A 22,899-nucleotide genomic window follows, 5' to 3' on the forward strand; every position below is an offset into this window, starting at 1 on the left:
TCTGGTTTGGACACCATGGATTAATTTAATTTTGGAGCAAGGCCAAGCAATTTAACATGAACGTGCCACTTTGATGAAGCTCGGAAGAGCTAGAAACAGTTCTGATTCTCCTCTTTCTTGGAAGTCATATAAGTGGAACCCATATATAACTTTTTAATAGTTTCAACTGAGTACCTAACTTAATCTTGCCAATTAGTCATTGACTCAACATTAGTGCTGAAACTAACCATGCTGCAACAACATAAAGTAGGATCCTGCAACCATTTAGTGAGTCAGTATTTTCACATGCAAAATTGTTCAGGTGCATTTAGAGTCCATATCTAAACCAGCAGATAAAATCTATAATTATTAGAGTAGTAGTATCTGATATAGATACATAGTAAAGAAAGTATTTAATTATACAAGATTATGCTGGGAAGATGAACTGTCACCTCAGGCCAAAGACTGAAGATTTAATTATTTAATTATTTTAAATAAATATTATTTAATTATATATTTTAGTACATTTTTATACAAATTATTTTTATACATTTTATTATTTCCATTCTCCTGAAGGGGAGTACATTGATGAGATGCTAACAGGCTGTCTTTAAAGAAGAATCCGTACTTAGGTCCCACTTGTGTGCGTTACTCTTCAGTAAGATACCAAATTTTGTGTAATAAAATTGTGCTCACCCAAATCTTTTCAGTATGAATAAATATAGCTTGATATGTCTTCAGACTGACTTGGGAACCGATTTTGGCTTACATATCAAAATTACAAGGTCAGGTCTAAGAACAAATGGAACGATCTGTTTTAAGACTGACTGCTTAGATATTCATCAGCAACACTGAGTTCATCTCTCCTAGTGCAGTATTGTTCCATTTCCCAGAGCTTAGAATAGAAAAGTTATTTATTTAAGGAACAGTTCTCATGTTACAGATGCTTCATTGATTTCAAGGGAACTTTAAAATTTACTTCTACAGAGGATTTGACTCCTGGAGAATAAATTTAGAAGGAAGCTGAAGCTGAATAAGATAAGCCTGTTGATAGGAATAAAAAAAAACCCTACTCTAACCATAGAATGTAACAATACATAGTTTCATAATTAGCCATAACAGAAAACAAGACCTTGCATCAGGCACACAGGATAGTAACATTCAGCATTTGTCTTTACAGAGGGTGCATCTTCACCACAGAAGTATTTCTGGGTATCAGGCCCTGTGTTTGAATACCAGCTTAGACTAGCCTAGTTATGAATGACCAAAATTGCAAGCCTTCCTCAGAGTCCTCTCTAGCACTGAGCTTTCCTACATAAATCTGCAGGACTTCTGAGTGCATCTCACAGTTCTTTATGGTACCAATGCACTGAGGGAGAAGCTGTCTGTACTGAGCACACATCTGGAACTGCAGGAAGACAAAGGACTACAAGTACTCGATTTGGCATGTTTCTTTACTGTAAAGACCACAGAGTTAATAAACCAAAAGCAATTTAAACATCAGTTTAAATTCAGCTTGAAGCAGTGTCAGTTAGTTTAGGCCAAGGGAATCACATAACTTTGATTACATCTGTAAATAGGAACTTAAATAGCAGATGTGGTAAAGCCTGGATGTAAGTCATGTTACTTGAGGCACCTGAGATGCCTAGAGTAAGAATATATTCTCCATGGGTCTAGAGTTTGGATTAACTGCCCTCTGGAAGTGCCTCTCTTCCTTGATTTTAGGGTGACAGCATTCCTAACTCCAACCTGACTACTAAGTTTCTGAAGTTAGGCGAGATGAATCTGTGCTTAAGATCCTTGGTTAAAGGTTTTACAGAATCTGTAGGCATCCAGTGTTTATTTAGTTATTTAAATAGCTGTTTATTTAAATTTGTTTAGTAAGACTAGTACAGCTTTTGTATGTAGATAGTCTTATATACTTAGAAATATTTACATTCTACATATGCCTAAAAATTGACTATAAAAATGACCTAAACTACTATAACACATTTTTACAATTATGTAAATTGTTCACAAAATAAACGTAACTGACTTAAATCAATGTAGTTCATATTTTTAATTAAACCAAAGTCTGTACAGAGGACTTAAGGGAAGATTCCACAAGCCCTGGAAACAGACAAATGATTAATTAAGAATCTTCAGTTGTGTCTGTCCAAAACTCTCCCATTTACATTCAGAGCAGCTGTTCTCAACAGCTTTATTAACACAAACTTGATGTTGTACTACAGTAAAGAGGTATATATCCTTTTTTAATGTAACCCTCAACTAAGCACTTCTATATGGTAGAATTTTAGGTGGCATTTTTAGTGGATATTTTCCTCTCCTGCAATTTTCTCAGGGTATTAAGAGATGAAATTTCAAATTAATAGAAGAGAGTTCTCCACTTATATTCTAAATAGTCTTAGGGAGTACAGACAGCTAGTGGTAACTCTTTAGATCTTCACCATCTTGGATTTATCTTCATGTCAGAAGTTGGTTCAGAAATTTTAAATACTTCTCAGGCTAACCTATGGTCACTATGTTGGATTCAAACATGCTGTCTCACCAAACTCCCTAATCATTTTCATTGAATGCATGATGACAGTTTGTCTTCAGCCTGGAGCAAACCAGCAGGCTATCAAGACAAGGAAACCTCAGACAAGGAAAAGGGGCAGGAGAAGGGAAAGATTTTTTAATATTTAGCTTATGGGAGGCTGTCAGTGCTCACCTATGTGCACTTTTTCTTCCTTTTTTTTATTACTCTCACAGCTTTTGTTTTTTGGCTAACAGCTAATAAAACAACTACATTATTTAAATATTTAATAATACACAATATTAATATCTAATATTTAAATATTTAATAATACCTAATATTAATATGTAATATAGTGCTAAAATATCTAAAACAATAAAACATCTAATTTATTTAATGATTTACTTATAATCTTTCTTTGAATTATTTACTAGTATGACAAAGTCAGGAGCTGAGGCAATAAAATATAATGAAAAAAACAGAAGCTCAAGTTAAGAGACTAGAACGTTATTTGACACAGGGTAGCCAAATGGATTGTTTTGGACTCTGCTGTATCTCTCTGAGTGTTAGTGTAAACAGCTAATAGCTAATGTTGATTAAATCAGATGCACTTAATCTCTTTGGGTATAGACTGTCATGTGAGACAAATCTGTTTTAGATCTCATCAGTTTTAGAGCCCTGTAAGCATTTTATTGTAACAATACGATGAGATAAGTGACATATCACTATGCGGCTAATTACACTTGTGGACATTTAACAAAGACTGTGCATCATAGTGCATTAAGGACTTGATCTTACTTTTATCATGCAGCTAACAGGTATGCTTTTGATGTCCCAGAAATATACAGTCAAGCCATAATTTTTCCCCCCTTTCAGTAGTATTTAACTTCATTTCTCTAAAGTTAACATATTTATTAAAAAAAAAAAAAAAACTTCCTAATTTTGACACAGTTGAGAAGTACCTCTAACAGTATTTAACTGAAAAACTATCAACACTGAGAAGAACAAGAAAACCACAATGCAAGAAGAAACAAAATCCAAAGAAACACACCTCACTAGCAAAACAATACCACCAAAAAACTTCCGAAGTAACTTCATTAACTTAATGTCTAATTTAGTGGCCCTGAAGTTGAAAGAATTCTTATCTAAGAAATGAAATTTTGTCATTCCTTTTCTTACCGTTTCTCCCAAAAGAAACTTTCTCCTACAGGACCAATACTAGCTCTATTAATCACCTCATCTCCTGTTTTCAAATTTGCTTTCTTAACATATACCCATTCTGTCTTCTGTAATCTGTGGGAGACCACTACTATACAAGTCCATTCTAGTCTCCCACTGGAATGAATGAGTGGAAAAGAATTAGAAAGTTAGTAGGAGTAAAACATTTTGCCTTTCTGCAGATCACAGGAAGTGCTGGTAAGATCTTTTATTTAGAGTGAAATTCTGGCTTTCCTGAAGTCATTGTATGCTCTGCTGTAAACTTCAGCTGGGCCAGAATTTCACACCTGGTTTCTATGATCCCTATTAAGTTGCTGTTGCTTTTGCTATAAGCTAGGAGTACTGGAGACTTTAATGAAGCCAGGTTTTCACTCCAAATAGAAAGTATTACCAACATTTCCTGTGATCCTCAGAGAGGAAATATAAGAAATAAACATGCCAGAATGTTAGTGTTTGCCAGAAAGGCTTTTGTGGCTCCCAGGCTATGCTGTGTTTAGTGGTAATAACATGACTTGAACAATAACAAAGAATAGACAAACCTTTGTAACCCAGAAACTGAAATATAATATAGAAGCTGAGCCTTTGTGAGCTTTTTGTCTGGATTATGATAGAGTCAGTAACAGTATGCTGAAGTCAATACAGTATTTTTTTTTTGGTATGGTTGAGGTTCTTTCCTCTGCTTTGCTTTTTCATCCCTTTCCAGCCCTCACTGTGTGTAGATTACTTATTTTCCTCTCCTCTAGTGATTGCTGGAGTTCCTGATCTGGAACCTCCAGTCAGACCACCGGTGATGTATCTAGCTATTTACAGATTAACCAATGTTTTGTTTAGTTGTTACCGAAAGATAGCTAAATACTATGAAAAAGCAAATTCATGAGAGCAAACCCCTGATCTTTGTTTCAGCAGGCTTTGAATGCATGTTATCATCCATACATTTAAAAGGCCATAATCTCTGTAACTGACCACGAGTTGGCCAGGGAGCTGCCTGCATGTTACTCTGGAACTGATCAAATTCAAAGATTCCTCATATCTAAAAGTAGACATTACAGAACTTGTAACAAAGTAAGTCCTTAAACAGAAAAAAATCAGTTCTATTACAGATTAAATAAAAAGGTTTGAAAACAAGTCTACTCACAGCCCCCTGTATCTTTGAAGGATTGATCTCTTTCCTCCCATTCTCCTGGTAATTTAGCAGCATTAACTGTTACTTAGGTTTCACAGAGCCTTCTGGGTCTCCCAAAAAGTCTTGTCTTAGCTGTCATCACTGAGACTTGGGCTTGGGTTTTCTCTGTGATGCAGAAAGCCTCCCTTGACTCTAGCTTCGTGCTTGTTTGTTCCTCTCTCCCTGTCCCAATGGTTCGCTGCTGAAGCTTCTTCAGCTGGGCATGCTAAACTGCTTCCAAAAGTTCTCCCTCCACAGGGTCCTGTCTTAGAGCCTCATTCCCTCCTGATATTTTACTACCTGTCACAACTAATTTTCCTGATTTCTGTCATAATCTAGATGATAAAATTTCATTTCTGACAAATTCATAATTTCTAGGTGAGCTATACCTCCTCTTCCACAAAGATATCTGATCTAGTTTTAAGTATATAAAATTATAGAGATTCTACCACATTCCTAAGCTGAGTTGCAGTGGTTAACCATATTTATGAAATTTTTTGCTACATGCCTCATTTCTCTCTTAATTTGTCTAGCTTTAGACTCCAGGCATTGGATTATGATATGCCTTTATCTGTTAGATTAAATATCATTACGGTATCAGAAGTCTTTATTTCCATGTACAAACTTAGGCTATCATCAACTCTTCTCCTGAATAACAAAGATGAATTGAGGGCTTTTGTTTTGTTTGTTTTTCACTACAAAACAGTTTTTTTCTGGAATCATTCTTGCTCACTGACATCAATTAGAATGCTGAGTGCTTGGATGCCAGAAGTAGACATAATGGCATAGTTATATCATCAATACCATATAAAGTAGTAATCCAGCTTCATTATTTCTTTCTTTTAAGCCCATATCTTTTTAGCCATCATGGTGCACAAGAAGTCATTACCTACTCTTTAGGCATTACAGCTTTCCAAAATACTGTACTGCATTTGGTAAGCGTAGACCTGTGTTATTTATTCCTATTAGTCTGACCTTACCTTTGGTTTTGCTATATCACTTGTTTACTGGGCAATCTAAATCACCCTATGAAAATGGGCATATAATTATTTACTGCTCAATCATTTTCATGTCAACTGCAAACTATCCACAGTGATTTCTAGCCAGGTGAAGCAAGGCCCTATGCTCAGTTTAATGATGTTTATCTGAAGGTAATGTGATAGTTTTGCAGCAAGCCAGCTGAGCAATTTCCAAATTTCAGGGAATGTTCTAAGTACTTGTAAGAACATTGTTTATTTTTTTGAAAACTAGAAAATTGGAATGGGAAAAGTCTGACTGAAAAGAGTTTTGAATCTGCTTAGCAAAGCCTTCATTTCCAACCTAATTTGTAATGGCTTGTATTTCAAAAAACTAGCTAATCAGTCATTAACATCATTCAGACTTGCTTCCTCTCATACCAGAAGGTGCATCAGAGCCATGCTTGCAGACCTGCTTTACGTACAGAATCAATCTCGTCCTAAAGGTAGTCATATGGAGGACCTCAAAGGACAATACAGAGCCCTGGTTGTGAAGAAAAGTTAGCAAAACTAAAGCCCAAACAGAATAAAACACGAACTATTTACCATCTATGAAGGCTAAGGCTTCAAAGGTGCTCCAAATACTGTCAGTGTAAAACTCCACCTGAGCAAGGATGATGGTGAGTTCAATAATGAGCACAATGTCAATGCTCAAACAATTGAAAATGTTAAAAAAGCAACATATCTATAAAATATAGAAAATGTCACACATCTGAATATGCTATTTAAAAGTGTATAGAAATAAAACTGAACTAATTAACACATATAAGTTGTTGCTCCAGAAAACAAGGTAAAACATACATTCTTGCTAGAAGACCAGTAATATACAGTGCCTGCACAGTGGAGGTTGTGCCCAAACATGATAAAGATGAACTGATGCATAGTATAACAAACTGAAAATAAACGATTGATAAAACTAGGTAAGGAAGGGAGCAGCTTAAGCAATGTCAACACTAGAATTACTTCACCAGTATAGGAATATTGGTATCTTATACTAGCAAAATAAGCCTAGTGTAGCTGCAGCAGGTATCCCTTATTTCTTCCTGGGATTTCTGATAATGATATGTGAATAACCTGTATATAGCAAGTCCATGGGGCCTCTAACACAGAGGATCATAAGATAATTCAGGCTGGAAGGGAACTCAGGAGGCCATCCATCCAGTCCAACCTCCTGCTCAAAGCAGGGTCAACTATCAGGTCAAAACAGCTTGCTCAGGGCTTTATCCAGTCAGCTCCTCAAAACCTCCAAGGATGTAGACTGCAAAACCTCTCAGGGCAACCAGCTCCAATGCCTGGCTGTTCTCATGGTGAAAAGGTTTCTCCTTATATTCAGTCAGAACATCTCTCATTTCAGCTTGTGCCTGTCATCTCTCATCCTCCCACCAAGTACCGCTGAGAACAGCCTACCTTCATCTTCTTGATGTCCTTCTTGCATGTGTTGGAAGGCTGCTGTTGGGTCCCCTAACGGCTTCTCTTCTCCATGCTGAACAAGCCCACTTCCTGGCCATAAAATATCCTCTTCTAATATTAAGTATCCTGATACCCCATGAAACCAAACTCTTTACAGATTGCATTTGCATTACATCTTTTATGTAGCCTACACTGAACAGCTGATAACTTGGCTATCAACTCTTCCAGTATGTATAGTCAATTCTTCTTCACACCAGATTCCCACCAGAGAGAGTTCTTGAAGTGACTGAAAATGTGCTTTGTGAAAGATCTTGTTGTCCTTAGCCTCTACCAACAGGTATGATCTGTGTGCTACCTTTTTGTGTGCACATTTTGTGCACTGCTTCTTTCCTCTGATTAAATTTTCAGGGATAGTGAGTGCATTATAGCAAATAGTTACCTTGATTAGAGCAGAATTTCTCACGGTTATCTTCTCCTTGGTGATCATAAAATGTCCATCTCATTTATTTGTTACTGGCTTTTATGGCCTATCACCATAACAAGGCAAATAATAATGCTGTGAAGAAACAGGGCTGGAAAATAAGAAGGTTTTTATACAAAAGCAAATATACACACAAAATAAATATATGTAAAAAGTAATTTAAGTGAACACTTGCTGTGCACCATTATGCTATTTTATAGAAAAACTCAACATTTCTAGTGTATCTGTATCACTTTTTACTAACTGCTAGAAAAGATTTCAAGACTTAATCATCTATATCAGCAGAATCTGTTTTTCATTTGTTTGTTAAACAAAACATTAAATTACTAGCATGCATTTTATTAGTGTATTGAAGACCTTGCGTGGTGGGAAGCAAAAAAGCTCCCTACAGGAGACTATAATCTAATTGAAACACAATGCAAAATTACAAAATAAATAATGAAAGAAGATAAATGAGAATTACATTAATACAAATATGCATTAACTGTTTGTATAAAAGAGAGATATAAATAAGATGTAAAATAAATTTCAGAAATCATCAATTTCATAGCCATTATCTGTTGTCATGGTATTTTAGGTATTAAACCAGAAAAGAGTAGGAACGGGTATTTTGAAGGAAGACATGAGTGAAGGCTCTGTGTACTGGTTTATGAAGGATATTCCATATTTTAATAGGCTGTGTAAAAAAAGGGGGGAGGATTTTGGTGAACAAACTGAGCATTTCAGAAACAGAAAGCAATATGGTTCCTGGAATGAAGGAATGAGAAGAGACACTGAGGTCTGTCAATACGTAAAAGAGAGAGACAGGATTGCACAAATCTGTACTAGTATGAAAAAAATCTCTGTATTTCATGCAACAAATAGAGACAAATAGAGACACCAACAGAGACCAAAAGAAGAAGGTGAGAAGATCAACATGAGCAGATGTAATATGATTTTCCATCTCTTTTTGAATTAAAGTTTATCAAAGGAGTTAAGAATGGAAATGCTATAGTTGTAGACATGAGAAAAAATGATGTTTTAGACAAGAATTAGTCATACAATAATAGAGAAGAATTAATTCTTGAATATATAATAGTGAAGAAATAGCAACATATAGATATACTCTGGTTGTGAATAGCTACAGAAATGGAAGCTTTGATGATGGCACTGAATTATGGGCTTGAATACCTTGGAAAGCAGTGATGCCATCAATAGTGACAGAGCTTGACAGACAGAGAGTAAGATTTGGAATAATCCGTTTTGGTTATGTAAAATCAGACTTACTTTAAAGTCTACACTTACATAGCTACAAAATCACTCATATTTTACAAACCAACCCCTGAAATTTTGCCGTACTAAAACGTCTGAAGAAATTAGAGAAATTTTTCAAAGTGAGGACTTTAAGATTTGGCTTCTACTGAAATCCCTGGCAAACCTCCTATTTACTGCATAAGGCCTGGGAACAATTCTGGAGAACTACAATATGGGAGCCCTCTGGTGGGTAAAATATGAAAATGCCCCTAAAATTCAAATTACTGCAAATAAAAATTCTCCTGCCATTTAAACTATATTTTTACACTTAAAATGAGGGCATTCTCTTCTTATTAATTAATGCAAATTTATTTATTAAAAATCACTTATTACCAAACGATGAATCTCTTCACCACTCCTCCTCTGTAATCACCTTTCAGTTTTTTTTCTTCTACTCAAATGTCCAGCTGCAACCCATAGAGACAGGCAGTTCACTCACAAGGAAAATAAATGAAATAGGAAGAACATGTTAAACTAAATTCTTGTCCATATCATAGAAAAAAAGAGTTATCTCATCTATCCATCTCTGCTGTTGCTATTACCAGAGACAGTGAACATTAAGTCTTAGCAGCAGCTTGAAGCCCTAGCATTCCTTTGGGTCTTGTAAAATAAATATTATACACACCAAAACCTTCAACACTGAATAAAACCCTGAGATTGTTCCTCACTATTTACACGTGCATGCCTGGCTCTGCCAAGACAATTTGCATATACGCAGAGTGTGCCATTTGACTACATATGCTTGAACTTTTTCTTCTCAGGATTCAGTCCCTTTCTTCTCCTAGTAGAGAAATCAGTACTTCATTGTATCACTATTCTTTCACAACCAAGTGGTACATGATACAAACAGTTAAAGAACATATATTTACGACAGGATAGAAATAGGAGAAAGGAAATTGCTCCCCTGTGAAGTCAAAACTACAGATGTAACTGCTGCTATGCAGCTACACATCAGAAGGCATAAATGATAATGGCTAAAACTAGCAGCTATAATCTCATGTCATTCTTCCTCTCTGTGATGTTGCTTCATTCTACTGCCTTGTATTATTCAATTCTTAGTGCAGTTTCTGAGAACAGCAATTTACTTTGTGTTCTCCAGAAAACTATCTTCTATCTAAGTATAGTTGCTCTGTGAGTGGCATTAATCACTGGCTCATTCAGGTTGGAAGGGACCCTTGGCACCTTTCCTGTCCAACCTCCTTCCCAAAAAAGGGTCATGGAATTGAGAACAGGTCGCTCAATTTTTTATCCAGTTGAGTCTTGTAAATCTCTAAGGATGGAGCATGTACAGCCCCACCGGGCAACCTGCTCCACTGCTTAATTATCCTTGCATTGTTTTGTTTTCTCCACATATCAAGTTGGATCCTCCTATTTCAGTTTACGCCTGCTGTCTTTCCTCCTCCTACCATGCACCACTGTGAAGAGCCTGGCTCTCTTTTCTCAGCGACCTCCCCATAGGCACTGGCAGGCTGCTGTTTGGTCCCCCCAAACCCCTCTCTTCTCCATGCTCAACCAGCCCTGCTCCCTCAGCCTCTCCTCACAGGGCAAGTGCTCCAGACCCCAGCCATCCTGGCAGCCCTCTGCTGAACTCACTCCAGTTCATTGATACCCTTCCTGCATTGGGGAGCCCAAAACTGGACAAGATATTATAATGTGGTCTAATGAGGGCCAAGTAGAGGTAGATAATCCCTTCCCTTCATCTACTGGCTGGGCTCGTGTTGACACAGCCCAGGGTGCTGTTGGCCAGCTGTGCTGCCAGGGCACACTTCTGGCTCACACTCAGCTCCTTGCCCCCCAAGGATCTCGAGGTCCTGAAGAGCTGCTCCTGAGCCAGTCAGTCCTGGCCTGTATCACCACAAGGGGCGCTTCCCTCCCAGGAGAAAGACTTGTCATTTGTCCCTGAACCCCAGCAGATGAACCAGTGCAAGGCTCATGACTGCCGCTGTTGCAGCAGGCTCTCTCCCTCTGCGCCCCATGGAAACCAGCACGGCCAGTCTGCGCCCTGGGACAAGGCTCCCAATCTCCATCCTTCTTACAAGGCTGCAAGCCTGGGTGAATGCCCCACCTCTGAACACCTGTCAGTACAAACTGCCCACCCCGAATGCTTGTCAGTCTGAACCCCCATCCCTGAACGCCTGTCAGTCTGAACCCACCTCTGATCCCCTATCAGTCTGAACCCCCACCCCTGAATGTCTGTCAGCCTGACCTCCCACCCCTGAACACCTGTCAGTGTGAACCCCCATCCCTGAAGGCCTGTCAGTCTGAACCCCCACCCCGGAATGCCTGTCAGTCTGACCTCCCAGCTCTCAACGCCTGTCAGTCTGAACCCCATCCCTAAACGCCTGTCAGTCTGAATCCCCACCTCTCAACGCCCGTCAGCCCACTTGGGGTGCCTTAACAGTTCCTCGCATGTGGCCCCCACGAAGCGCGTCAGCCGCGCTGGGGCGAGACCCTCCCCCTCCCTGAGCCACCCGCTCCCTTCTCCCGCTGTACAAGCTTGCCTCGGCCCCGCCTGGCCCCGCCTCAACTCGCCCCTGAGCGTCCTTCGCGGCCCGCCCCGCCCTCACGCCGCACACCAGCCCAGCTCGGGCAGTGCTGCGGCCCCTCCCCCCGCACAGCCCCGCCCCCCCGCGGCCCCGCCCTCCCCTCGCACCACCCGCGCGCGCTCGGGCGAGGCACTGCCCGCTGCTGCCTCGCTGCGCACGAGAGGCCGCGCGCCACTTGCCAGCAGCTGCCTTCCCTCGAGAGCACGAAGTGGCCCAGGCAACGGCCCGGTCGCCCCGACACAGTATTAAAGCTGGCCCCCACGCCCAGGATTTTTTTCCTGGGGGCCGCAAGCCCTCCGGGCCTCCCTGGACATAGCCGCTCTGCTGCCTGCCCTCGCGGCGGCACCACAGCAGCGGCTTCTCGGCTCGCTGCCTCCCACCGGTCCATGCGTCTGGCGACATGCCCGTGTCTGTACACGATACACCGCAGGCTAATGAAACCAAGCACAGGGCAGGACGTTTTAGAAAACTGTATGCAATGTACGGCAAGATTTTAAGTACCTTTATGGAGAAAAACGGGGATAAAAAAATTAAAACTGTTCCAGGCCCTCTTGGTGTACCTTTTATCTTTTCTCACACGTGCCTTTTTTTCCTTCTTGTCTGTTAAACAAGTATTCCCAAGCGTCTGGCGTGGCTCTCCCTCCACCCACCGCTCCCCGGGTTTGCCGGCGGTGAAGGCAGAACCAACCGGCAGGGAGGCGGCAGGAGGGGAGGGCTGGGTCGTGGCGGTTCCTGAGGTGGGGCAGTCCCTGCCGTAGCACCTGTCCGGCGGACAAGCCCGTGCTTTACAGACCTTCGCTTTTAATTCGTGATTTCACTTTGCTGCCGGCAGTAACGAGAAGGGCCGGACCCGCCCACACCCGCGGCCGTGAGCGAAACCGAAACCAACCGCCGCCGGCGGCCCCGCCCCCTTCCGTGACGTCACAAGCCGCGGCTGTGCCGCAGGCGGTTGTTAACAGGGTCTCCATGGTGACGGAGCGTCCCGCCCCTTTAAAGGCTCCGCCCCAGGGGCTGTACGGCTGCAGTGGCTGACGGGAGCGAAGATGGCGGCGGTCGCGTCCGAGCTGCTGACGGGCTGGTGTCTCTTCGCTCTCGCGCTGCTGGTAAGAAACGTCTCTCTGCGGCCCTGCTTTCCCCTCGTGTGGGCATCCGGGGGCCGCCTCCCCGCAGCCGCTCTGGTGCGGGCTCCCTCAGCGCTCTAAGGGCGGCCTGCCTGGGGAGCGGCCGGTCCCCTGCCGAGGGAGAAGGGGGGAGGCGGCGGAGGGGGGCCGGCTGGCACTGGTCTTCCCTCTCTCTTCTTCACCCCTTCTTCCCCGGCCTTTCCCTCCTTCCCTGCCTCTCTCCTGCCCGGGCCTAGTCAGGGGTGCTTGCCCTCCTTTCCCCTTCCCTTGCCCAACCTTGGCCTGGAGTGCTTCCCTGGCCCAGGGTGCTTCCTTTGCCACCTGTCACACCCTAAGCCTGGCCTGGGGAGCTTCCCTTGCCCCTCTGAGGCCATCCCCCCCCACCTCCTCTGGCCTGGGGAGCTTCCCTTGCCCCTCTGTGGTGCCCCCCCTGCCTCCTCTGGCCTGGGGAGCTTCCCTTGCCCCTTCTCTTCCTCCCCTCCCCCTGCCTTTGCTTCCAATTTTCTCTTGCCTGGAGCTGGCTGACTCCCTTTCCCTTGCTCCTTCTTCCCCCTCCCCTGGCTGCCTGTCCCTCTTGCTCTGGTAGTGAAAGCTTTATTGAGTCTTAGTGGTGAGGGTGGTGCTACAATGTCATAATTCAAAACCCTCTGGAAACAGAGGATCTGGGGCTCTATTGTCTTTGTGTCTGTACGATCAGCACTGCTTGCTTGGATTTTTGGCTGCTTTGTATATTAATGCTGTTCTGGTTGTTGCAGCAGTCAATTAGTTAACATAGGGAGCTGTATGTGATGAATATAATACAGGTCCTTAGGACTCAAGTAAAAGGTGTGTTGGTGCTATGTTGGTAATCAGTACCAAGTAATAAGGTCCAGCTTCAGTAGCTGACTTCTGTTGTCTGAATTATACAACTTTACAACTATCTTTTACTGTGCATTTCAGGCTATTCTCATTTTCTGCTGGGTTTATGTACGCAAGTATCAGAGTCGACGGGAAAGTGAAGTAATTTCCACCATAACAGCTATTTTTGCATTGGCAATTGCTCTCATCTCATCAGCACTACTACCAGTGGACATCTTCTTGGTTTCGTATATGAAAAACCAAAATGGTACATTTAAGGTACTGGCTTATTTTAAAATATAACTACTTGAGAAAAGTAATTCTTACTGTGTTGAAAGAGGATGTATCTTGCTTTACCTTTGGTTATCAAAGTGTTCAAAACCTATATTAATACCTGTTTAATTGCTTGAGGTTTTTAGGAGGCTTGGTACTAGCACTGCAAAGATGAGAGTATGCTTTGTTTGTTTGAAGTGGATTTCAGTGGATTTCAGCTCTCATTTTATTTTTCCTGTCAGACTTTCCAAATTCTAGGTATTTCCAAACATTCTCTGTATTGTGCTAAAATGAGTGCTTATTACCATCCTTAGGCTATAAATCCAACTTCTAGATATTAGTTTTTACTATGTCATAACACAGCAATTTAGAACAGAATTTGGTGCTGCTATTTAAAAACAGACTGGATTGCTTATTTGCTATTTGAAGTTACTTCAGTTGTCCTTTTTTGCCAGCATTCTTTTAATCTGGTTCTGAAGCACTGATGCAGTAAATCTGTATAGGTCTAAATCTACATAAATGTAGACACTGAGATAACCTATGGGTGTGCACTTTAAGCAGGGAGAGCCAGAAAACCCCTGAAGGGATGGAAAGTACAGTAACCTCTTTTCTTGGCTGATACTGCCTTAACTGAACTACTGTCATTATGAGATGTGGGGGGTTTGCTTGGCAAACTGATATGCCTAACATAATGTTTCAAGGTTATGTCATGAACCATTACAATGATGCATCATCACAACACAGTAGTGATTTTTCAGGAAAAGTTTTCTACTGCAGTAGCTTTAAACAAAACCCAAATGTACATGCAGGTCTTCCAGCATCTGTTATAGTGAGTGATGCCAGCTTTGCTGGAAGTAGCTTTCTCTGTCTTTAGGCATATGTTCATAGTTCAAAGCAACATCTGCAGGGAGATGGCAACTTTGAATTATTTGATGCTGCTACCTAAAAGCTGTCCCTTCTGGAGTAACACAGTTTACTGAAGTATTGAGTGGAGCTGAGGGGATTGAAAGACTAGCAGCTGTTGTCCCTTCTGTTACAGTCTTGATTTTACTATAGGTCTTTTGTTATATTACATAGTAGCAATTTCTATTGTTCTCCATGTTTTGCCTATGTATGGTTCTGTGCACTTGTTATTTGACTAAATAGGGGTTTAGTGTTCTTGAAGTTAATGTCTTCTGAGACACTTGGTCACTATCATTAAAAACAGGCCACTCAGACTGGAGCATATTAATAACTGGAACAACTTAGCAATGAATTATTATACCTCCCCTCAAACATACAGAAACAGCTTGAAGTGTTTTATTTTTCTGTTTAAGTATTTTTCCTGATAATATTTCTTTAGGAGAGCATATGTGCAAATTCTTGAAACACTGCTTGAACTTTGAGCTTAGCTGGCTATGGAGCCTAGTTAGATCTGTAGTAAAATGGACAGTTGTGGAGTCATGCTAGGTTTCTACCACTTAACGTTGTTCAATGAAATGGAAAAATGGAGGATTAGTTCAGTAGTTCTGTACAGGCTGCTTTTGATTCTTGGAGATGCATGTAGTGACTATAGACTGATTTTTTTTTTCACTGAAGAAATGCACCTTGTGCATTTCTTAACACTTCTCCTTGCAGCTCACTTAAAATCTGAGAAATATTGAGAGGATGAGCAATTTGCTGGTATTCTCAAAATAAGTCTGTAATAGGTAACTCTTTCCTATGTTCATTCTTCCTCTTTGTGAAAGCCTATTTTTGATTCTGAGGCTATGGATTCCATGTGCCTGCTACTTAGACTAGGGGAGAGACAAAAGTGAAGTGAGGGAATGACCCTGAAACAGGAGTTAAATGTCTGCACAATAGATTCAGTCTTGATTACCAGTATGTCTTGTTTTACAGCAATGCACTTAATGTCTGGTACCTGTAATAGTTCTACATTCTGGTTTTAGATAACCTCACCTGTTGGAGGTGGTTGAAGTCTTGTTCTCAATTTTGAAGTTTTCTTTAAAAGGAGATTTTTGACCCCTCTTTACTTACCTTCATTCTGGCACTCTACAATCTTGAACTAATATAGCAAACAGCCTGAAAAAGAATATTCCTATGATAGGTTTGTATGTCAAGGAATACTTATGATGAACTTTAAGTGATATGCTGTTCAGTACATTCCGCTAAAGGCAACATTTTTTGGTTACTTTCAAAGCACCTTTGCATTAAGTCAGAGATGAGCTGTTTTAATGAGATGCAAGGAATAAATTGACTATCTTGACAACTACTGCTATGTTAAAGAATTTCAACAGGTAAGGAAATTAGATAAGACTAAGTCATTGTCTAGTAGTAGAAGAATAAATAAATTCTAATATGTAATATGTAATATTGTAATAAAAATTAAAGAAAAAGCACTGGTTTGATTACTATATGTCTACAGTTAACTGGTACCTATGTCCTGAACTTCTTAAAATATTGTTACTTGTCTTGAGTCCTGTGTTTAAAGCTTAAGTAGACATTGAATTGCTGCATATTCTTCAGAAGTTCTGGTTCACTAAGTGATCAATGGTGGGTGTTCCATAGACTGAATGAATCAGATTCTGTGCTCACTTCAGACAATTACTGTTTATGTTCCCTGGCCACTCCACTCCCAAAAGTGAAACCAGGTCCTCCCAGAACCTTGACAGTGTTTAGGAGCTAGCCTGCAGCCAGCATAATGCTTTTTGGCTGGGGCTTTTGCAAATTTAAGTCATAAGAGGCCTTTAGAATTGAGCTGTGACATGATTTTGTGATGTTATTGCTAAGTAGTAATAGAGTAAAGCTATTAATGCTTTGGCTAAAAGTTTGTCTTCAGACATTGTTTGTTCATAACAGATCCATATAGAATTTGGAAGAAATTTTTCATGTGTCAGTAGGATGGTAGCAGATGGCTGAGAATGATAGTCTGGCTAGCCAGAGAAATGATATCAATTGGCCAAGCTGAAAAATGCCTAAGCATCTGCTAGAGATGAAGTGGAATTTTGCATCAAAAGGGGAGAATCGGAGACCTAACTTGTTAATGTATGCATTCCTTGATTTGAGAAATAAATTTTGGGGGGAAATAGGAGGCCAAATGTGGTAGTGCAGTCACTACTGTCTTATTTAAGGAAATATGATTAACAGAATGAATGCTGTGTACTTAAATTAGTAATTTTTCTTAAACTGTGTTTCTGTTTTAATGGCTACATGCTATGATATGAATCATACCAGAAAGCAACAGGCTTCCATGCTGCTAGGAAACCTTTCTCATTAAAGTACCTTGCCTATGCTTTTGAGACTTCACAGCCCTAGTTACTTCCTGATGTGTGGATGGTGCAGTTCTGATGTCCTGTCTCCAGATATTGAACTAAAATTGTTCTGTATAGCCTTGCAGAAATTCATTCTTCTCTGTGGTTCAGCTCAATGAGTTTCTAGCTTTGTAGCAGTAATGAGGTCTTCCTGATTATTAATACACTTGATACCAGCTGGAGTGCTGAAATTGTGAAACAAATATTAACCTGGTCTTCCTGGTAAAGTTGAGTGATCTGAAGTCAGTCAGAACCACAGAGATCTACATGTTAAACACAGCTTTGATTCCATAACTCAGTTTGAAGGTAGGAAGAGGTTAGCATCTTGACACGAGTTCTTCATGAACTCTTAAAGCTCTTGGCCATGTCCTGGATAGTGTTTGCTTCCTTTCTGCTACTGCTTCACAGGTAGAATGGCCTAGGTTGGGCTCAGAATACCTCCAAGAGATTGCCTCTTTCTAGCCACCGCCTCTAAGGCGCTCTCTCTGGGACCTACTGAAGGCCTATGAGTTTGGCAAGAATCCATTGCTCTGGAAAGCCAGAGCTGAAAGTCTTCACTAGGTTACTTACCTTGTTCTCAGGAAATGTTTGAGGCAGATTCAGATAGGTGTGGCTAACTTTCTCACTAGATAAAGTTAGTTCTTCAAGAATCCTTCAGCTGGATGTTTCGGAAGCTTATTCAAAAAGAGTAGTGGCAGGTATCCAGATACTGTCTAAACAATTTTTTTTTGCTGTACATACTCTTTTCCTCCCCCTCCCCATTAATTCCCAGTGTTAGTGCTGAATAAGAACCTGTCAGAATGAGAAAGAAACAAGGATCCTCAACTTCTATTCACCAAAGATACTACATGTGGATTTTTGTCAGGCTTATCAGTCTGATCCTACTGTCAACCTGCAGAGATTCTCAAGAGCTTTCCTTGAACAAACTTGTATCTAACTCATGGACAATCTTTTTGTGCTAATGGCAGAAGCTACATTGAAGTCAAGGCTTGTCTGACTACTTCAGTTGCTTACTGAGTGCTCATTCAGTTGTATGCACCTTCACTGAGTAGCAAGGTATGTGTCCTGGCTTTGAGAATTGGCATTCTTAACTGTATGAAGTGTAGTACCCAGACAAATGACTGTCCTTGATGCTGCTTTCTGGATGGATGTACTTAAAGCAGCTTGTTCTGTATCTCTTTTTCACTGTGTTCAGAAGTCTTTCTTGGCAAGGGCCATAACTTGGTCAGCCTTGGTTCACTTTGTGGTTCTGCCCATTTTGATGGTAGCATTAGCTTCAGTCTTAGTTGAATGTATAATCAGTATGTGAAGTCTGTCCTTCACTATGAACAGTGGCTCATGGCATCTGGTACCTGTTGGTTTCTATCATTGTACTTCCCTGCCATTACAGAGACATGGTGGGATAGCTTGCATGACTGGAGCGCTGTCATGGATGGCTATGTGCTTTTTAGGAAAGACAGGCCAGGAAAGCGAGGTGGTGGAGTTGCTCTTTATGTGAGAGAGCAACTGGAATGTATGGAGCTGTGCCTAGGGGTGGATGAAGAGCGAGTCGAGAGCTTCTGGGTAAGGATCAAAGGGCAGGCTAGCATGGGTGACACTGTTGTGGGTGTTTACTACAGGCCACCTGATCAGGATGAGGAAGTCGATGAGGCCTTCTACAGACAGCTGGAAGTAGCCTCATGATCCCAGGCCCTGGTTCTCATGGGGGACTTCAACCACCCTGATATCTGCTGGAAAGACAACACAGCTAGGCACAAACAGTCCTGGAGGTTCCTGCAGAGCATTGGTGACAACTTCTTGACACAGGTGGTGGAGGAGCCAACAAGGAGAGGTGTGCTGCTGGACCTGGTACTAACAAACAAAGAAGGACTGGTGGAAGATGTGAAGGTCGGGGGCTGCCTTGGCTGCAGTGACCATGAGATGGTGGAGTTCAGGATCCTGCGAGGAGGCAGCAGGGCACCAAGTAGGATCGCAACCCTGGACTTCAGGAGAGCAAACTTTGGCCTCTTCAGGGACCTACTTGGAGGAATCCCATGGGTGAGGGCCCTAGAAGGAAGGGGTGTTCAAGAGAGCTGGTTAATATTCAAACATCACTTCCTCCAGGCTCAAGAGCGGTGCATCGCTATGAGTAGGAAGTCAAGCAAAGGAGGCAGGAGACCTGCATGGATGAGCAAGGAGCTCCTGGCAAAACTCAACCAGAAGAAGGAAGTATACAGAAAGTGGAAAGGGGGACAGGCCACTTGGGAGGAATATAGGAACGTTGTCAGAGTATGCAGGGATGCGATGAGGAAGGCTAAGGCCCGTTTGGAATTAAATCTGGCTAGAGATGTCAAGGACAGCAAGAAGGGCTTCTTCAAATACATCAGCAGCAAGAGGAAGACTAGGGAAAATGTGGGCCCTTTGCTGAATGGGGTGGGTGCCCTGGTGACGAAGGATGCAGAGAAGGCAGAGTTACTGAATGCCTTCTTTGCTTCAGTCTTTACTGCTCAGGCCAGCCCTCAGGAACCCCAGATCCTGGAGGCAAGAGAGAAAGTCTGGAGGAAGGAAGACTTTCCCTTGGTGGAGGAGGAGTGGGTTAGAGATCATTTAAGCAAACTTGACACCCACAAATCCATGGGCCCTGATGGGATGCACCCACGAGTGCTGAGGGAGCTGGCGGACATTATTGCTAAGCCACTCTCCATCATCTTTGAAAGGTCATGGAGGACAGGAGAGGTGCCTGAGGACTGGAAGAAAGCCAATGTCACCCCAGTCTTTAAAAAGGGCAAGAAGGAGGACGCAGGGAACTACAGGCCAGTCAGCCTCACCTCCATCCCTGGAAAGGTGATGGAGCAGCTCATCCTGGAAGCCATCTCTAAGCATGTGGAGGACAGGAAGGTGATCAGGAGCAGTCAGCATGGCTTCACCAAGGGGAAATCATGCCTAACCAATCTGATAGCCTTCTATGATGGAATGACTGGCTGGGTTGATGAGGGGAGAGCAGTGGATGTTGTCTTCCTTGACTTCAGCAAGGCTTTTGACACTCTCCCATAACATCCTCATAGACAAGCTCAGGAAGCGTGGGTTAGATGAGTGGACAGTGAGGTGGCTTGAGAACTGGCTGAATGGCAGAGCTCAGAGTTGTGATCAGTGGCACAGAGTCTAGTTGGAGGCCTGTAGCTAGCGGTGTCCCCCGGGGGTCAGTCCTGGGTCCAGTCTTGTTCAACTTCTTCATCAGTGACCTGGATGAAGGGACAGAGTGCACCCTCAGCAAGTTTGCTGATGATACATAACTGGGAGGAGTGGCTGATACACCAGAGGGCTGTGCTGCCATTCAAAGAGACTTGGACAGGCTGGAGAGGTGGGCGGAGAGGAACCTCCTGAAGTTCCACAAAGGCAAGTGCAGGGTCCTGCACCTGGGGAGGAATAACCCCAGGCACCAGTACAGGTTGGGGGTTGACCTGCTGGAGAGCAGCTCTGCGGAGAAGGACCTGGGAGTGCTGGTGGACACCAAGTTAAGCATGAGGCAGCAATGTGTCCTTGTGGCCAAGAAGGCCAATGGTCTCCTGGGGTGCATCAGGAAGAGTGTTGCCAGCAGGTCGAGGGAGGTGATCCTCCCCCTCTACTCAGCCCTGGTGAGGCCGCATCTGGAGTACTGCATCCAGTTCTGGGCTCCCCAGTACAAGAGGGATGTGGCACTACTGGAGCAAGTGCAGCGAAGGGCCACAAAGATGATTAGTGGACTGGAGCATCTCTCTTATGAGGAAAGGCTGAGAGAGCTGGGCCTGTTTAGCTTGGAGAAGAGAAGGCTGAGAGGAGATCTTATCAATGTGTACAAGTATCTGAAGGGAGGGTGTCGAGAGGATGGGACCAGACTCTTCAGTGGTGCTGAGCGACAGGACGCGAGGAAATGGGCACAAACTGAAACACAGACACTTCCATCTGAACATGAGGAAAAACTTTTTCACTGTGAGGGTGACAGAGCACTGGAACAGGTTGCCCAGAGAGGTGGTGGAGTCTCCTTCTCTGGAGATATTCAAAACGCGCCTGGATGCAATCCTGTGCAATGTGCTCTAGGTGACCCTGCTTGAGCAGGGGGGTTGGACTAGATGATCTCCAGAGGTCCCTTCCAACCTCAGCGATTCTGTGATTCTGTGACTTCCTTCAAGGATTGTCTTTACAGTGCTTTTTATGGCAAGTGACTTGGGCAGATTTGAGGTTAGGAAGTTTTGTACAGTAGTTGGGTAGTCCTTAGGAAAGGAGAGCAGTGATCCAGGGATCTGTCAGACTTGGTTATTCATGTACAATTGAATTCACTGTAACAATACCTTTTCTGGAAGATGGGGTTACTTTGATTTACATGTGCTTATAGGGCTGTTAAGCAGAGCAGGTTTTTGGTGCTAGTACCAGTCAAAGGAAATGTCATGTTTGTTCATAAGTTTGAAAGTCTTGATGGTATTCAACAATGTTGCATCCTGAAGGGTTCCACTGTTTTTATATCGACAGTATGTTTAGCTTGTGCAATGGACTTTAAATGCTTACAGTTGCAGGTGATCTGCTTGATCTGAAAGCTTGTTTGAGTTGATAACAAGCATTCATGAACAGAAAATCCCACTCTGGTTTGAAGACTTGAGATTGCTTCAGGAACCTGAGACTTCATGGTGTCTGACCTACAAACATCATATTTAAAACAGTTGACCCTGCTTTGCAGCAGGAGGACAAATTTGAAATAAGGAAGCTTTCATAGATATGTCCTCCTTAATTGTTGAGCCTGCAGAAGGCAGGGGGGAGATGCAAAAACTTTTCTGAAATGTATGGGTTTTGCTGTGAGGTTAAAAGCCAGTGATACTTTCAGTCTGGGTTAGATTGAACACCCCACAGAAAAAGGATGTGTGCTGGATCAGTGTTCACTCTTCAAGCAGAAGGAAGCTGTCAGAATCCACTAGTCTCCTTAAATAGATGCTACTCACTGAATCATAAATGTGAGATTAGTTTTGCAGACAATTCTAAGGTATTACAATTCTATTAAGTACATACTACAATATGTACTAGATATAGTAGAATTGTACTATCTGTACATATTATACTGTTCTACAATTTAACTAACCTTCTTGGAAGCTTATTGTATGACTGCTCAAACAAGACTGCAGGAAATACTGCATCTTATTCTAGAAAGAAGCCCAGAAACACTTAGACTGGGACTATGCTGGGACTATTCCATACCTGTCAATAAAATACTTTCAGGTATTCTAAAGCTAATATGATGCATGTTCAGTAAACTGGAACAGCTTAAACTGGTAAAACTTGAAAGTAATGGTTTCAGTGACCAGAGTTATTCAAAGTTGTTATTAGAATGAAGTGCAGCAGGACAGTGCAGTGCCCAAATTCTGCTGATCTTGGAGATTTTGGGGGTCATATTTTCATGTCTTAAACTCCAATTGAAGACAATAAAATTTCACCACCTTACTCTTGTAAGATATGCAGGAAAACACTTCAATGCACAAGTTTAATGTGCTTATACCCTTGGAAGTTAAAACACTTGGGACTTTATCAGCTCTCTGGGCTGTAATGAGTGAAGAGGAAAATGGACTGGATCTAGAAGCTCTTCAAATGAATGCTAAACTGAGTCCATGTTTTACAAGTACAGTTCTACTTAATGTACTTGCTCAGATAAACTGATATGTTGTTGGAATTCCAAAGTTCTACTCTTGTTTCCTGTTGTAAATTTTATTAATGCTTTTCTGGTGTTAGTTACAGAAGCAGGACTTATTTGGCAATT

General features: G+C 42.0%; 2 protein-coding genes across 8 annotated transcripts in view; one reads left to right on the plus strand and one right to left on the minus strand.

The window, feature by feature from the left end:
- The window catches only part of LOC106492492 (collagen alpha-1(XIX) chain-like), a 151,024-nt gene extending 141,599 nt beyond the window's left edge, over positions 1 to 9,425 (minus strand). The window contains exons 1-2 of the mRNA XM_013952343.2: positions 9,408 to 9,425; positions 7,740 to 7,856 (exon numbers count right to left, since the gene is read on the minus strand). The gene's annotated coding sequence lies outside the window, so the exon portion shown is untranslated. The remainder of the gene's footprint in view (positions 1 to 7,739; positions 7,857 to 9,407) is intronic.
- Positions 9,426 to 12,654: 3,229 nt separating this feature from the next.
- The window catches only part of LMBRD1 (LMBR1 domain containing 1), a 90,367-nt gene continuing 80,122 nt past the window's right edge, over positions 12,655 to 22,899 (plus strand). For all 7 annotated transcript variants that reach the window (XM_067294126.1, XM_013952385.2, XM_067294127.1 and 4 more), the window contains exons 1-2: positions 12,655 to 12,723; positions 13,681 to 13,857. In XM_067294126.1, the coding sequence (XP_067150227.1) occupies positions 12,664 to 12,723; positions 13,681 to 13,857 (237 nt within the window). In that variant the 5' untranslated portion in view covers positions 12,655 to 12,663. The remainder of the gene's footprint in view (positions 12,724 to 13,680; positions 13,858 to 22,899) is intronic.

This window comes from Apteryx mantelli, chromosome 3 (genome assembly GCF_036417845.1).
Source record: "Apteryx mantelli isolate bAptMan1 chromosome 3, bAptMan1.hap1, whole genome shotgun sequence".
NCBI classification, from domain to species: Eukaryota; Metazoa; Chordata; class Aves; order Apterygiformes; family Apterygidae; genus Apteryx; species Apteryx mantelli.